General features: G+C 41.2%; 1 protein-coding gene across 1 annotated transcript; it reads right to left on the minus strand.

The window, feature by feature from the left end:
• Positions 1–957: 957 nt before the first annotated feature.
• Positions 958–17,262, minus strand: LOC108890432 (diacylglycerol kinase theta-like; the record flags this gene model as incomplete). The annotated part of the gene is given in 22 exon segments (XM_051067584.1): positions 958–5,835; positions 6,182–6,334; positions 6,431–6,542; positions 6,634–6,780; positions 6,873–6,973; positions 7,488–7,666; positions 7,754–7,902; positions 9,859–10,010; positions 10,552–10,667; positions 10,795–10,833; positions 11,752–11,902; positions 11,995–12,056; positions 12,283–12,337; positions 13,221–13,311; positions 13,404–13,618; positions 13,798–13,898; positions 14,011–14,079; positions 15,177–15,276; positions 15,278–15,331; positions 16,408–16,460; positions 16,463–16,590; positions 17,178–17,262. Coding segments are annotated over 22 exon segments (2,414 nt in total), but the record flags the coding sequence as incomplete, so codon positions are not given.
• Positions 17,263–17,415: the final 153 nt, after the last annotated feature.

The following is a 17,415-nucleotide window of genomic DNA, read 5'->3' on the forward strand; positions in this document are numbered from 1 at the left end:
TCATTAGTTGAGAGACAAAATTATGAGATAAAAAGGTTTTTTTTGTTTTTTTTTAAAAAGAGACTAAAAGTCAGAATTCTATTTTTAAAAAATTAAGATAAAAGATTTTAAGCTAAAAATTTAAATTATGAGATTTAAAAAAAATCAAAATCCGACTAAAGAATCAAAATTGTGAGATAAAAAGTCAAAGTTTGGAGATTTAAAAAGTTGGAATTCAACAAATAAGTCCAAATTCTGAGTTAAAAGTCAAACTGACTTACTAAATTAAAATTAGGTGATAAAAAGGCAAAATTATATTATTATATAATTATTATATTATTATTAACAAAAATAATGAGATGAAAAGACAGAATTATGGCACAAAATTTGAGGTTTTTCTCATAATTTTGACCTACCATCAATATTTTCATTTATCTAATAATTTTCTTTTACTGGCCCAAATGGACCTTTATAGTTAATCACTTAGGTTTATTGGTTTTAGCTTCTCTTCTTCTTCTTCTTCTTGTTTCTATGAAACGCTGTAGAAAGTCCCCGAGAACAGACGATGTGGAGGAGGTGAAGCAGAGTGACTCCTCTTCTTTACATAAACTGTCTTTGCTTTAAGATTAAGCTGTTGGCCTTCTGCCCCCTGCTGGTCAAACACGGAAACACCACAACTCCCAGTCGAACACTAACACAGATTTGAAGACAGGAGGTGAATTACAGCCCCATATTTCCAAAATTCACAGCTTAACTTTCCATAGATAGTTTCTGAAAAGTTTCCAGAAATTTACTAGAAATTTCTCTATCTGTTTGCAGCACTAGTTAGAACTGAGGAAGCTTTTGAGATGAGGGGGTGGAACTGAAATTTCAAATTATTCTAATGGCCAATTCTTGTTTGTAGAATTGTGTTTAATGAGATGCAAAAATTAAATGTTGGTGCAGGTGTCAAAGAAAAAAAGGACACAAACCACTGTGTCATTAATTATTTGATGGTCTTTAGTTTATTGTGATTAAACACATTTAAGAATCATTATTTAAACATATATATCTATATATATGTACTATATATTTAGCTTTAGTTATTTCAACATTAATATTAATAACCTGAACGTCACATCTAAGAGCATCTGTAAAACAATTAGTGCAATTTACAGTTAAAACTTTACAGTGGAAACTAAAAAAAACAGCTTCTGTCTGCAAAAATATACAGAAAATATACATCATCATCTATTCAATAAAACTTCAGGTAAAAACTGAACCTACAGCAAAAAAGAAAAAATGTAATCGACGTCTGGAGGCACGTTAGCTCAGCACACCACTGCATTAACACACATACATACATGTTTAAACATCAGAGCACTGAGGGTGTTGAAGCGTTTTTCGATGAGGCACTACGCAGACTTCCACCTTCACACCTGATGGGCGGGGCTTAACATCCACAGGTAAAAAAGTCAGGACGCTGTACGAGGCACGAACGGACGCAGAGAAGCAGAAAAGTCACGTTAAAGCACATTTTCTTTTTTAAACATTCAACAAAACGTAAAATCAGTTTGTAGCATCGGCGAACACAATATCAGGCAGGTGGTTTTAATGTTCCCCACACAAACCTTCAAGAAAAGTAAATAAAAACATAATTTTGGAATTAGAATATGTAAAATTAAATCCAATATTTTTCTTGAATTTCACCGATTACAGACCCTGTTTATAATTTGGGCACTATCTAAGCATTAATGCTGCTTTCTACCTTTTCTTTTTTGGCCTTTTATGAACTTATTTTTTGTACTTTCTCAGGCTGAAAGCTAAAAGTCACAACAGGTGAAACACTTTGAGCTGCTTCTTTGGACTAAAGAGACAAATCCTCAGTGGTGGAGCACAATCAGGGTCCGTGGACAACCGACGATTTTTGTGGGACAACAGAAAACAGATGACTAGCCATTTTCCCATTTTCCCATTTTTCGTTTTGGAATAAGAAACTGGAAACGAAAAACGATCTGTTTTCCATTTTCCGTTTTGGAACAATGAACGACTAGTATTTTTTATTTTTGTTTTATGTTAACACAGGGGAAATGAGAAATCAGTTACAGGCCTAAATCCCATCTGTTCCGTTGTGCTAATGAACAGGACCCCCATAAGTTAGCGCAGTCCTTTCCTGTGCTGTCCAGCTAATGCGAATAAAGTTGGCCTTAGCTAGCTGTCTTTGCTCAGCTAAGGCAAAAACAGATGAGCAAGAAACACCCTGCTATGAGCCCACATCTTCGTGTTTCGGTTGTCAATCCTTTTCTATGCTGCCGAAAAACTGTGAAAAATAGCTAGCTGTGGTCATCTATTTTAATCTCAACTGAGTAAAGATAGCTAGCTAAGGTCAGCTTTAGCGCATTAGCAGGGCAGCACAGAAAAGGACTGTGCTAGCTTACAGGGATCCTGTGCTATCGATCACTGGGTGACTTCCAGGGCAAAATAAAAACAAATAAACGCACAAAGCCCATAACTGAAAAAAAGGAAAGCGGCTCTTTTTTTGTTTTCCATTTTCTTCCTCCAAAACGAGAAACAGGAAAAGATTCGTCATCCGTTTTCCTACTCCAGAACAAAAATCGATTGGCTGTTATGTACACGGACCAAGCTGCAGGATCTTTTCTAATATTTAAACGGTGACAGTGGACATTAAACTCTGCTGTAAAAACACAACACTCAGCTCTACATGGAGGCAGAAACTACAGTACTTCATGCATGTAATAGAAACACTGACTGTATTTTATATCTGAACAGTTTAAAAAACTACTCACAGCTACATCCTACTGTCAGCACACAATCAACTGCAGATGAAGCAGCACTTTACTCCACAGTCGATTAAAATGAACAGTTAATGCCACTGATGTATCAGCAATAAATCTCAGACCTTTCTTTATTCAAAGCCAGAAACTCTTCCTGCTTTAGTCCTCATGTTAAAATGCAAAAATGTTTGAGGCTTTGAATAAAAACAGGATCCTCGAGTCTCAAGTAAAGCACAGAACTATAACAAAGTGTTTTCCTCTAGCACCAAAAAACATCAAAATAAATCTGTTAATGCAGAAGAAAATCTAAATATTACAACCAAAGTACAGTGATCAAATACTGTTGTGGCTACATCAAGAGCTGGGATCTTCAGCATCAGATCCCTCGTCTGCTTTATAACTTTCTAAAAACTGTGTTTCTTTACACTCTGGGAATGTGGACGAAGTGTCTCTGTCATTAAATCCTCCTCAAATCCTTCAGTCAGACACTCACGGTGTATTAACGGGCAGCTGAAGCTCCTCTTTTAGGGTCAGGAAACAGAAATTATTGGAAAGTTGTTTGGGCTGTTTGTCGTGTTAGGGCCTGGTCACATTAACCAATACAATAGGTTGCACCAAAATAAGGGGCAATTTAAATGGAAGCAAAATAAACATATGAAGGCTTTTCCATCAGATTGGCAACACATCAAAAATATAGTATATTTAAGGTTTTTCTTTTTTGTCAGGCTGATTGCAGAGATAGCCGCATGTACTCTTCATTTACATTTATTTGTTTCTCTCAATTTACGGAGTTTAGTTTTGACAACGTAGCTAATCTGCTAGCTAGCTACTTAGCCATGCTAGTAATGCTGCTAGCTTAGTTTAACTAGTTTTCTAGCTAGAGTCAGGTGCTTCCTTTGATCCCAGCACCATATTTGTCTCCACATTTTAGTAAATTCATACCCTCAAATAAATGTTTTCTCTCCCCTCTTAAAATAAACTGACCGTTGTTTTGTTTTGGCAATTTAGTTTCCTAGCGATTCACCTTACTAGCTCGCTATGCCAGTAATGCTACTTTAGCTTACCCTGTTTTCTAGCTTGTCTGGCACTACCTAATCAGTGTCACATTTTGTTCACATGTTTTAGTAAATTTATACCTTTGATTAACTTGTTTTCCCAAAAATTAATTGAGTTTTGTTTTAATGTTGTTTTGGTAAGACATCTTACCAACTAGCTTGCAAATTGGTAATGTAGTTAGTTCTCAGTTCTCTTAGTGACTCAATCAGAGTGGCACAGTGTTCCCACATTTTAGGAAGTCTTCACGATTTAAGTTTTGTTTTGGCATACTTGGTAACTTGTTAGTTAAAACCAGCCCACAAAGCTGTTGCTAGTTAAGTATAGCTCGTTTTCTAGCTAGTTTTGGGCGGTGCCAATGGCACGTGAAGAAATCTAATTTTTTTTCTTGTAGGTTTTTATTTTGAGTCCTTTGCTGTTGAAAGGGGGATTTAACATTAGCAACAACTGAGAAGTAGCAGAGATTTGTCTCTGTTAAACTGGACTGGACACTGCCACCCTTCAGATACGTCTTCATACACTTGTTCAATAAAATGCACTTAAGATTCAATGACAAAACAGCTAGGCTAACTGCTATCAGGGAAGACAGAAAGAAAAAGTTAGCCGTGCACGTTAGCATTAACTGAAAACAAAATGTAAAGCTGCAGCACAGTTTCTATTGTAATCAGGAAGACTATACTAAAAGATTTTTGACTACAAGACACTTTCTACCTTCACGACAACACCATCTGTAGCATGTCACTTAATGTCTATTTTATTTCTATTTCAATGAAATGTGTAATGGAAAGATAAAGTCATATCCTACTATTTTTTTTGTTAATTTGAGGCTAAACAAATTTGGTGACACAACACTGACAGCAGGGTTTTTTAGCTGATGTTGTTACCAAGATAAAAGCTTTTTCAATCTCTAACCCTTTACAAGAACAAGCTTCCGTCTTTGCTTAAAACAAACTGTGCTTCAGGCGTTACTGTTTATCTCCAGTCAACACTCTGTACCACAGCTCAGACTCACATTAATTGTTGTAGTTTTTTTTTTTTTTTTTTTTTTTTAAATCAATCCTTTCACTTCCGTGAAATTTCCAGTTGCACACTGATGCTGCACAGTGGTCACTGTGGTTTCAGAGAATCAGGGATTTCATGTTTGATTTTGCGCGCTCATTAGCTCTGGAGAGCTTCACCACAATATCAACATTGTCCACTGACATTTGGAAAACCAATGTCACTAAAGGATTTCCTACGAGAAGAAGAAGAAAAGAAAACATAACGTGGGTGCAGCTTCTTAAAAAACTGCCTGTCAGTCTCTTCAGGAGTGTTTCAGTATTCAGTTTCTTCATGTTTTGCTATGACAAAATGACCAGCATCGAGGTCATAATCACTCTATAGCTGCACATTATTTTTCACAACTAAAGCTATTATAATATATCAACTGACACAGAGTCTACTGATACTTACTGTACAGTAACATCTGGAGAGAAATTTAACAACTTCTGTTAAATACTTTGTTTTTTTAACTCTGAAGCTTATCCATACCGGGAAATTGTCAAAATTCAATATTAACGTTTTCCCAAACTATGCAGAAATTCTACTACGAATGTATTAGATACTTCCTATCTTGCCTTTTAAGTAGAAAAGTACATTTTAGGTGCTAAATATTAACCATGGTTATTATGAATTCTGTAACTAGTACGTGCTTAGTCAGCAGGATGGAAATAATGATCTGAAACGTGAGGCGATACCGGTCTTCCTCCCACCACATTCAGGCTGTAAAAGTTAAACTTCCTGCAGTCTTATAGTCGATCAGCGACCCGTCAGCGTCGCTACGAAGCCATGTGAGAGACATCACAGCTGGCTGCTGGCACCAACATGGACTCCCAGGTGCAGCAGGAAGCAGGTAAATGACAGGACAGTGATGTTCAGGTGGGACAGGTCAGTGTCCTCCGTCTCTGGAGGAAGGACTCTCTGAACGTCCGTCCTTTGCACCCGCCGATGACTTCTTCTGCTTCTGCTTAGACTTCCTCAGCATCCGGACCTACAGACAGCAGGGGAACACGAAACTAACTACCAAACAGGTATACACATGATATAACCAACAACGGAAAAACTACAGAAACACATAAAATACACCAAAATATTGGTAAGCTACAGGTATACACAGAATACACCAAACTACAGATAAAAAAAAAAATATGGAAACTACAGGAATGTATAGAATATATCAAACTACAGATTAACTACAGGTATACCAAGAGTATACCAAAATGCAGGTAAACTACAGGTATAAACAGAATACACCAAACTACAGATAAACTATAGGTATATTAAGACTATACCAAAAAACAGGCAAACTACAGGAATACCCAGAATTCAGAGCGTACCTTCGGTCCAGCAGCAGAGATGATGATATGTCCCGGAGGTTGGATCCACGGTTCTCCGTCCACCTGGACAGGTATGGGTTTACTTACTGTCAGCCGGATGTAGTTCCCCTGAGCAATACGAATCCCAGATCGGAGGCCACTCTGCACCTGGCCCTGCAAAAACACACAATGTTCAAAGTACAAACAAATAATAATTAAACAAAACAACTAATAAATAAATAAAGACAGAAAATTCGGGAGTTGTCTCACCATGTGGACGACCCCAGTGACTCCGACCACCTCGAGCAAACCGTCATCGATGCTCGGTTTCCCAAAGCGACCGTCGACCTCTGACCCCCACAGATCAGCACCTGACCCCCAGCTACACACAAAGATGGAGGTCATGAGGACTTTTCTCCTGTGTGTGTGTGTGTGTGTGTGTGTGTGATGTGTGTGTGATATTTGTGTGTCACCTTGGTATATTGAGGAAGATCAGACCCTCTATGTTTGGTAATGGGATGTTCTGAGTGTCCACCTGAAGCTGGAGCTCTTTGTGGAGGCTCCTGGTGTAGCTGATCTTCTGCAGACCAACCTTCAAGTACACCCCTTTGTTATGGAACCTGTAGGTGGGCACAGGAAGCAAAAGGGCTGATGGGAAATGTGGTCTTTACTTGCAGAAACGTGTGACCTGAGGCGGACCACGGTACGGTACCTGCTGGTGAACTTGTCAGGTTCGTCCTCTCGGGCCAGGTGGAAGTCAAGGCTGAGCTCCGCGTCGATGCCGAGACCAAAGTAGTTGTTCATCTGTACGATCTGCGAGAGAAAAGAGTAGTTTTATTATATTACAGTTAAAGTTAGTCCACATGACCTTTTCTTTATACAACTGCACAGGTGTGATGGAGATTTAGATCCAAGAAGAGAGAAGGCGCACAAAGACCCTTTCTTTCCTCGACCAAAAACCTTGAACAACTCTTTTTGCTAATTTAAATGTATTCATAGCGTGGCTCTTTGTTGATACCTCTCCACATTCTTCTGGTTCTTCTGGTGACTGTACTCATAGTTTTGGAGATGCACAGTATTATGGGGGTTTTATTGTAGCGATATTATTTGTAAATATGCACATATCTCCAAAAGTGAATAAGATTTGTTCCTGTGTAAAGGAGTCTGTAAATATATACAACTCAAATGAGAGAAAACTGGGATTTTCTGCTTCCCTACTAACAAAAAATCAAGACCACTCCACCTTCTTAAAGGCTTAAACAGACCAAACTACAGGTTTGACTAATTTCCAAAAACCTAACAAAGTGTAAAATGACTTGGATCAGACCTTGGGCGGCTCCAGGAAGCCGTTGTCCTTGCCATCCTCAGACATATCCTGAGCGTCCAGCAGGATGGTCCATCGGTCCATCAGAACCTCGTCTGCTTCGTCCACAGAGACCAGGATGTGGTGTGGGTCCTCGCCGCTGTAACCGGGCCCCCAGCGCAGGATTCGAGCCAAGTCATTACCTGATGAGACAAGACAGACCTTTAGTACCTCTGAGCTCTGGAGCTTCTGCAGAACCTCCAAGAAATATGACGTGAAAATGGTCGGACCTGTTCCCAGAGGTACGATGCCGATGGGCGGCTCTCGACAGACCAGTTTGTGTCGGACCGCCTCCAGTACTCCAAGCACCCAGCCCACTGTCCCATCACCCCCACAGACCAGCACCCGGAACCTGGGAACCTCCCTGAAGGTATGGAGACTGGAGCAGAGAAGAGCAGCATTAGAAACACTTGAAATCCTGACGACTGTGAACAAGGCTGCAGTTTTCAGCCAAACAACATCTCAATGGTTTATTTATTTTTCCAGAACACTTCAGTAATCAGAATGCAGTTGACTTTCTACAATAACTTGATCTGTTAAATGTCTTGCTTGGGTAGAAACCTGTAACCTCAGGGAAACAATCTAATGTGCAGGACTTCAGACTTCAGACAGAGGAAGTATCACTGTGACAGCAGAACGACTGTGCAGGGTTCTCTCTCACGTCTTTTTTAAGATTCTTCACAAAAATAATTTCTGTCACTTTTGTGTGAAGAACTGAGGTCAAAACTTTGGGCCTTATCTCACACCAAGTGGGCGAAAAGCAGCACCAAAACTAACAAGTCTTTGGTAGATTCAGACTGATGCAGTTGTCATTTTCCTGTCCAACTCCACATTGTTGGTCTTAAAATGAAGCTAAATATTATTGGGGTAAATCAAGCTCAGCTTTTTGATCTTTACAACCAGCAAGTCACAAGGTGCAGTGATGATGTATTTCTGCAGTCCAACCCTGAAGTTAGCATCACCCTGGTTCCCTCCACAAAAAGCCAGTGGGATTATTTCAAGTTTCTGATCCTTCAGGTTTAGTTGATCAGATAATCTTCACAGATGAACACCACTGTTCTGATGTTTGAAGCCTAAATCCAACGTCCAGCTTCCAACTGGTCATTTCATTTAGCTCTGAGCTCTTCTACAAAAGCCTTTCTTCTTAGAAAGTTAGTGAGAGTTTGAAAGAGCGTGAGTAGAAACACAACGAGGCTGTAAAGGTGGACTGGTGAGTAGATGGGTTTTCATGTTAACGTCCCCGACAACCTCTGTAGTCTCATTTAGACACTCGTTAGCAACCGCCTTTTTTAAGACACGTAAAAGCTTCAAACATCAGGAGTGGGGGATTTACTGACCCATTTTATGTCGGAGAATCAAACCTGAAAATGTCTTGAGCTTGTGTTAAAACCACAGACCTGATTTCAGACATTTAACCAGAAACACACTGACTTTGGGACGAGGGAACAGGAAGTGCTAACATGCTAACATGCTAACTTACTTCCTGGTTTCAGGACTCAGTCCTGCAGCTCTCTGTTGGACTGTACTGACCACCCCCTGCAGACAGAGTTTGAGCTTATACCTTCAGGTAGAAGATAAAGAGTCCCACATCATAGGACTTAAAGACTCAAAGACTCCTTTGTTTGCATTGCAGTTTGAAGGCTGAATTTGCACAGATGATGGCGCTTTTTCCTCACTGTGCAACCTAAGCTCTTTTGTCTGTAGTGAATTTGCACTGTATTGTTGCCCCCATGTTCTGACTTGTCTTTTATGTTGTATTTATAATGGAATGAATGCATTTTCTACACCTGGCTGCAACCGAATTTCCCCGATATAAGTTTTACTTGACTTGATGTGTGGTCAGGCACATTACCATCACCTTTTGTTGTGACTGATCGACAAAAACCTGGTCTGAAGTCACCGAAATCTAATCAGTTTGTCCTTGAGCCCGACTAAACGTTTGAACCAAATTCGATGGAAGGTGTTTCTGAGATGTTGTATTCAGAAGGTCACAGTGATCTTGACCTTTGACCTTTGACCACCAAAATCTAATGAGTTCGTCCTTGAGTCCAAGTGAATGTTTGTGCCAAATTTGAAGAAATTCACTCAAGGTGTTCCTGAGATATCGCGTTCACAAGAACAGGACAGATGCAAAAACGACTGTCGCCAGCACAGAGGCATAAAAACACCACTTCGTTCCTGCAGTTTCTGTAAAAATCTAAATAACCGGGTGTGTGATGTTGCACATGACACACACTAAACAGTGTGGTGCAGCTGTGATTTCATCAGCAGAATAAATGAACAAACATGTGACAGTCGTTATCCCTCAACAGTGCAGCCGGTTGGTCGTTCTCACCCAGCCAGCGGTCCTCCGTTGGAGATATCGAAGACCTGGTGAGGGTTCAGGAGTTTCCTGAAGCTGTAGAGGAGCTCTCGACCTTTCAGACCTCCGCTCTTTGGGTTGACGAACACCAGCAGGGGACAGACGTCTTCTCCCAGCTTGTTGTGCTGAGAAATAACAAAGATGACAATCAGCTGCGTCTGTAAAGAGTTAAGGTGTTAGGGTGCGGTCAGGTAAAAATATAAGACCCCCATCCCTCTGGTACAGAACACCCAGACTGGACTGTTTGTGTCTAAAGAATAAAACTGATATTTACTGTAAATACGATACACAGAGACTCAGCTGTTCTGTTGATGCATGTTTTGTTAAACAGCAGTTTATGGGCCAGATGTTGATGTTTGTCATGGCACAAAAATAAAAATAGAATTAAACTCAGACTACAGTGAACTCTACTGTAGTCTGTGGTTCACAAATAGAAATCTAATTTGTCTTCTTGAAGATTTACCTCTCATGCTTTGTTTTGGAAGATATTTCTGGAGCCGTCTCACCACCATAACCTAATTATTTTAATGTTTCACAGCTGTGAGCGGCTCCTGCGATTCCTCTCTGCTGTTTTTCAGTCTGTTTTTGCATCTAGAGTCCAGAATCCAGAACCTGCTCAGGATCAGTTTGTGGTCAAAAACAAGGCACGGAGTGTTTGATTGTTACCACGATCTCCGGGATGACGAGGGAAGTGAGCGACTTGCTGTTGACGGACGTGTCTTTTGCCAACATGTAGATCCTCTCTGCCTCGGAGAAACACGAGATCTGCAACGCCACCGCACCTGAACGCATCACACAGCTTCAGAAATCTGATTCCCACGGCTCCGTGAACATTAAATTCAGACTGTGCGGCTCTCTGCCTGTTTACTAACAACTCACGACACACAGTTTCCATGACAACCGCCTCACCTTGACTGGGATAGAAGTGGCTGATGGTGACCAGGTGACCTGCAGAGATGGAGAAAGAGACACAAGTTAGAGGAGATGACCTGCAGTGAACTGACCTCGATAAGAACGAGGAGAAACAAACAAACCAACAAACAAACATGTCGCCGACTGAGAGCTTTTAATTTATTAAATTATACATTAAAGTGGGAGAACATTTCACCACAGACACCAAACCTGATGAAATCCACAGAGGCTGTAGGAAACTGAGGCCTTTCTGTGAGTGATGATTTACTGTTGTTTACAGCAGCTTCAGCCTCCTGATCTCACTTATTACATTTAAATGATATATAAGATGTTGTCAGACAGGAATGCATCGTCTTTAATCCTGCAGCATAAACCAGCTGATGTTATTTCAGTGTTTTTAGTGAAACGACCTGGAAGTATCTCAGTGTCAGTCATGATCAGAGCTCGTCTCTAATTGTTAAGGAAATGAAAAGGAGCTTCAGTGTTTCCTATCTTATCTTATTACCTGCCGTCCCATAATTCCTTGCAGCAGCGGCAGTGTTCAAAGCAAAGCACCGCAGAAAATTTCTTCTCTTTCTGATGCAGTTTGTTCATTGTGGACAAACTGAAAAAAATATTTTCTCTACTTAACAGAAGTAGAAATAAAGGTCAAAGTGGGAGACTGCTGCTGTCTGAATATAATTTACTCTGGACCCTCGTTCAGTTCCTTATTTTTATTTAATCATTACTTTAATGGCTCAGCTTTCTCTACTTGTATTTTCCTTTAATCTTATTTTATTCAACATTTCAATCCTGTTTGTTTGTTTTTATTTGTAACAATATCTATGTTGTTGTTGTTTCCTCTGAGTAACTGATGGTTAAATGTTCCCTGTGTATAAACCTCAGGACGTTTTCCATCGAGGTGGAAGAGAAGTGGTTAGGGAAGATTTTTTTTCGCCCTGGACTCAGACTCACTCTTGATGGTCAGGTGTTCCTGGATCAGCTGGGCGTACTCCTCTTTGGTCAGCAGTGGGGGCAGTCCTCCGATCAGCAGGTTGACCTGCACGGCTCGGTTCCTGTTCTCCACCACGTAGAACCGAGTCTGGTTCATCTGACGCAGAGACAGCTGGGAGATGGCGCAAAGTCTGAGTCTTTTAATTTGCTCTTTTGAACTCTGATTATTAAAGTTAAAGGCTGACGCTCTGTTTCTCCTCTTACCTTCCTGATCTCCTGCAGTTTGTCCAGAATCTTCTCCTGAGGCGTCAGCGTCTGTCTCTGCACTGAGGGACAGAAACAGAAAGGTCACGACCTCCCGCTCCACCACCGGAGCTTAAAGTCACCATTTAAAGAAGCCTGTGTGTGACCGTGTTTGACATTTTCCCTCCTTTCTGTTGCATCACCTGCTCCTGTGAAAAGTTCGGTCACTTTTCTTTATCTGTGCTGACTCTTCAGAGGGATTTAAAGGAACGTGCAGGTGTTTTTGTGTTTTCTGTCTCTGCAGCTCACCTTGCTTGCTGCTCATGCAGACCTCCAGCAGGCTGAAGCCGGACACGTCCTCCTCCTGGAACAGCAAAGAAACATCAGCAGCAGCTCAGACTCTGAACCTGAACCTGAACCTGAACCTGACAGATGTTAGGGACTCTGAGCAGCTGTGGGATAAATCTTTAAAAATGAAACACCTTCTGCACTAAAACTACAACCTGCAGACCGTCAGCTTCACCTGATTACATTCCTACAAGTGCACTGTAATCACTTATTTTTGATCATTTGTGTCTCAGTTTTTAAAGGTTACTTGTTTGTTCAATATAAACCAGACTACCAGGTGTAAACTGGGTCTTTGTGTACCTGTTTTGATGTAGATAAACAGCCTGAACCTTGGAGCTGGACTCGCAACTGATCCGACTCCCCTGTGGCGATTCCTGCCACACCTCAGCCAGGTGTCAGTGGCGTTGAGTAACAGCTCTTTATCAAACGTATTAATGATACGTTCGGCCTCCTGGACAGGAAAAACCTGCCTGATCTCCTCTGTCCAGAGTGTTTTAGTTTTTACTTTTAACCTTTTTTCTAAGTGGTTCTTTCCTGTTAAATCTTGAGCCACAGCAGAATTCAGACTTCACTCCTGTTTTCTACTTCTTTTGTTTAATAGATTTTAGAAGTTTTAAACCTGCCTCAACTTCCTGTCATTGCATTTTCACACTACAAACAAACCGAACCATGGTTCAGTTTGATCTGGACTGAGACCACCTCTTTTCTTCAGACCAATTTTAGGTATTTTGGTTCTTTGAGGCACCTTTCACACCAGCTGATATTATTCATCTGCTGCAGCAGGTCTAAATATCTGTGCTGAAACGGACTACAGTCTGTCTATGTGTCCAGGTGCGTCATAAAGACATAAACTCCACAACATTTCCAGGATTTTCCAGGCTGTAGGACCTGGGGTCTACCTGTCTGTCCAGCTGACTGAGGACCTCGGTGAGGACTGAAGCCGCCGTGCTGCTCTTTGAAACAGAGACTCTGACGAACGCTTCACCCGGCCTGAAAACACATAAACAGTCGGGAACATTAACAAAAACAAAATTAAGGGATTATTTTCTAATCAAACTCCCATCTCCCAGCATGCCTCGCACCTGGGCCAGCCGGCGTACACCTTGATGACCTCTGCGTCTCGGGGTTTGGCCCTCAGCAGCCAGGCGTCGCCTCCGTCTTTCAGGGAGCCCCTGTTGTCCGGCCCGCCGTTACGGTTCAGGATGTCATCGCTGTGGAGACGCTGCAGGCCGCCGATCTCATGCAGCTCGAAGTCCTGAGGCTCGTCGGGGAGGTAGAAGGTCCTGAGCGCCGCCTCCTGCAGGAAAACACAGGTATTACAGCGTTAAGACCGGACTGAGACTGAGTTTAGGACTTCATTAATCTGTCCCTGCTGATCAAACATCTCGTAGCAGCACTGATAAGCAGCAGTAGTAACGGTAGTAAAAATAGCAGTGGTAGTGTGTAGTGTTTTAGAGAAGGAAGCAGAGCTCTCACCACCACTTCCTCATTCCTCGTGGCCCGACATATGGAGACCAGTCGGAAGTAGCTGCGCTTCACTGCATCGTCACCGTCAAACACCTTGAGGAGCTGCTTACCTGTGGGTCAGAACACACATAATCGCTCAGGTGTGACCTTTTTAAAAGCTGGATTTTATCTAGATTTTTTTTTGAGAAGAAGTTTAAAATCAGGTTTAGTGCCTGAGCTGACCTGACTCTGGAGCAGCCGTCTGACCGTCTTTAGACACCGCAGCAGACGAATCAACGTCGTCTGAGTTATCTGAGAGAAACATGGAGGGAAAATAGTCGGTCAGAGAGATCACTGGAAATATTCAAGACTCAAAAACGTCCTGATCAGAGACTCGATGGTGTCGAGGCTCAGGAAAACTGCAAAATTCAGACACGTTTAAATACGCTGCAACTCAAGGATGTTTCTAATTCATCTTAACTGAATACTGATGTTTTCGTGTTGTGTTTAACATGTTTATTGGCCAGTTTATGTTCTGTTGTCACGCTGCCTTCTTAGCTCAGTTTTATTCGATTTCTCACTGTTTAATAAAGAAAAAATAAAGAAATAAACTTACAAACATAGTTTACAAACAGGATCAAGAGTCGATTTCTCACCGATAAAATAACTGTTCTGATTGTTAATTAATGAAGATGCACATCTTACTTTTCTTACTCATAAAAAGACTTAAAGAGTCAGTTCACCTTTTAATTTCAGTTATTATATTTGGAGGATGACCGCCTCTCCACTCGGTTAATTTTTCTTCCTCAAGGTGCTGAAAGCATCAATAGAAAAGATCTCTGCACATCTTAGATCCATGCAGTGTTTCTTTTTACAGATCACATGCTCTGATAAAGGTCAAACCAGAGCGAAAACTCACAGATAAAGTTGTCGTGTTGTTAAAATATTGTCTGTTTCTTGTGGTATTATGACTATAAAAACATAGAGATGATGTATGTGTTGGAAAAAAAAAGTTTTTAAAAATCACTTATTCATTAAAATGTCTCAGCATCTACTGGAAAAAAGGTTTGTCACCTGCTCTGAGCATTCAGTTTTGTTCTTGTAATTGTTGTGGTTTTGAGATTTGATCTTGAAAAACATCTGAAATGTTTCTTAATAATTTGGGTGAACTGACCCAGAATGAAACTCTTTGTGTTTTCTCACTGAACGAGCCCCCAGAAACCGTCATCATTATTAACAACATCATGTCTAAAAAACCTCAGTTTTTAGTTTCACAGCTCAGATCAGAAGAAAGAAGTTGTCAGGAAATGAGCCAAGTGTTTCTGGTTCACACCCGTTTGTGTCAGCAGCATCACAGAGGATGTGGTTTGTGTGTAAGTGTGTGTTTCTGTGTGTGTTTTTGTCTGTACCCAGGTCATGGCTGCAGCTCTCAGTGATGCGGTAGCAGTGCATCTTGCTGAAGTTTCTAGAGTCGAGGCGGACGCAGGCCGGATGCAGCAGCATGGAGCGGCAGACGTCCCAGGGTGCACTCTGGTGGTACGCTGAGGTAACACGCCGCATGGCTCTGCAGACAACAACAACACAGACACACACAGACACAACTCAGTGATCAATGATTTATAAAATGTATTCTTGTTGGGGTCTGTGTCCATAACAGCCAATCGATTTTTGTTTTGGAGTGGAAAACAAAAAACAGATAACGAGCCATTTTCTGATTTCTGTTTTGGAACAATAAAATCTGAAAAATGAATGATCAGAAAACAATTAGTTTTTTTATTTTTTTTATGTCAATACAGGGAAAATTAGAAATCAGTTATGGGCTTAAAACCATGTGTTTTGTCGTGTGTTAAATTATTTTTATTTTGCCCCAGAAGTCACCCAATGAACGATAACACAGGATCCCCGTAAGCTAGCACAGTCCTTTTCTGTGCTGCCCAGCTAAGGCTAATAAAACTGACCTCAGCTAGCTATCGTCTAGTTAAAGTGAAAATAGATGAGCAAGAAACACCCCGCTACGAGCCCACATCTTCATGTTTCGGTTGTCAGTCTTTTTCTGTGCTGCCCAAAAATAGCTAAAATAGCTAGCTAAGGTCAGCTGTATTAGCCTTAGCTAGCTTACACTGTCCTTCTCTGTGCTGCTAAGGCTAATAAAGCCAACATTAGCTAGCTATCTTCGCTATTTTTGGGCAGCACAGAGGATTGACAGTCGAAACACAAAGATGTGGGCTCATGGCAGGGTGTTTCTTGCTCATCTGTGTTCACCTTAGCTGGTTGAAGATGGCTAGCTAAGGTCAGCTTTATTAGCCTGAGCGGGCAGCACAGACTGTGCTAGCTTACAGGGATTGCGTGCTATCGTTCATTGACTTCTGGGGCAAAATAAAAATAACTGTAACTGATTTCTCATTTTCTCTGTGTTGACATAAAAACATTTTTTTAATATTGGTTGTTATTTGTTTTCTGAGTTAATTGTTCCAAAATGAAAATCACAAAACGGCTCATTTTTCGTTTCTGGTTTCTTACTCCAAAACGAAAAACGGGAAATGGCTTGTCATCTGTCTTCCCACTCCAAATGAAAATCGATTATGTACACAGACCTTTGTCATGTGTCCACTTTCACCTCGTATTCTCATTGGTTCTCACCGTGATGCCGCACCACTCACACCTCATCCCCGCCAGGACGTCGGACGAACCGAGGAGCGCCGACACACCTCACACCTGGCTGCCGACGCCAGGTTCCCCTCCCTCCAGTGGTGGTGAAACGTATCCTGGAGCAACAGAAAGTAAATCCTGCGAGTGAGTGGCTCTGCTTCGATACAAGAAATGCTTTAGATTTTTTAAAAATTATTTCTGCAAATATTTTTCAAGTAAATATGGTGGAAAAAAAAAACAAATATTTGCATATTTCAGCCTCTTAAAAGACAAGATTTCTTTCTTATATGTGGATTCATCCACCGCAGAAAATAGTCCCCACCAACGCACTACTTCCTCTTTTTTGTCTGATAAGATCAACAGTGTTCAGCTTTTTTTTAGAAGATGAAACTTTATATCTGTGAGGTGTTGAGAGCCACAGAGAGTTCAACACTGGAAAAAACAAATCAAATATGAACTGACTGAACGTATTGATCAGATATTGACGACTGCTGCCTGCGATCAGAGGAGAACCGGTCTGACCTGGTCCCTTCCTGTCGCTCACTCCCAATCAGCAGCTCTATAGGAGTCCTCAGCTCTACAATATTGATTCTAATCAATGACTGTGACCGATCAATCAGCTCAGATCAACACGAACTGCGCTGACAGCAGACCTCTTGTCTTTGATTAAAGAGCGTGTGACGGCAGCAGGTGGTTATCGACTCAGGCTGCTGATCAATAACACTCAGTCACATCAGTCATTAATCTGACGCCACGCTCACCTGCTCCAGAGTCCCGTCCAGGTGAGAGCTGCGACAGTCGGCGCAGCTGAAGGCGCGCAGTCGGCGTGGATGTGCAGCTCACACACTGAGGAAACAAACACACACATTAGTGACATGTAATCTGAGTCACGGCTCGTGTCAGGAATGTGAGGTCAAAGGTCACAGGTCAGAACACAGTAAAGGATTCAGTCTGTTGGATGTTTTAATATTTTTAACTTCTGTTGCATTAACTGATGAA

Source organism: Lates calcarifer, unplaced genomic scaffold (genome assembly GCF_001640805.2).
Source record: "Lates calcarifer isolate ASB-BC8 unplaced genomic scaffold, TLL_Latcal_v3 _unitig_1757_quiver_2150, whole genome shotgun sequence".
In the NCBI taxonomy this organism is placed as follows: domain Eukaryota; kingdom Metazoa; phylum Chordata; class Actinopteri; family Centropomidae; genus Lates; species Lates calcarifer.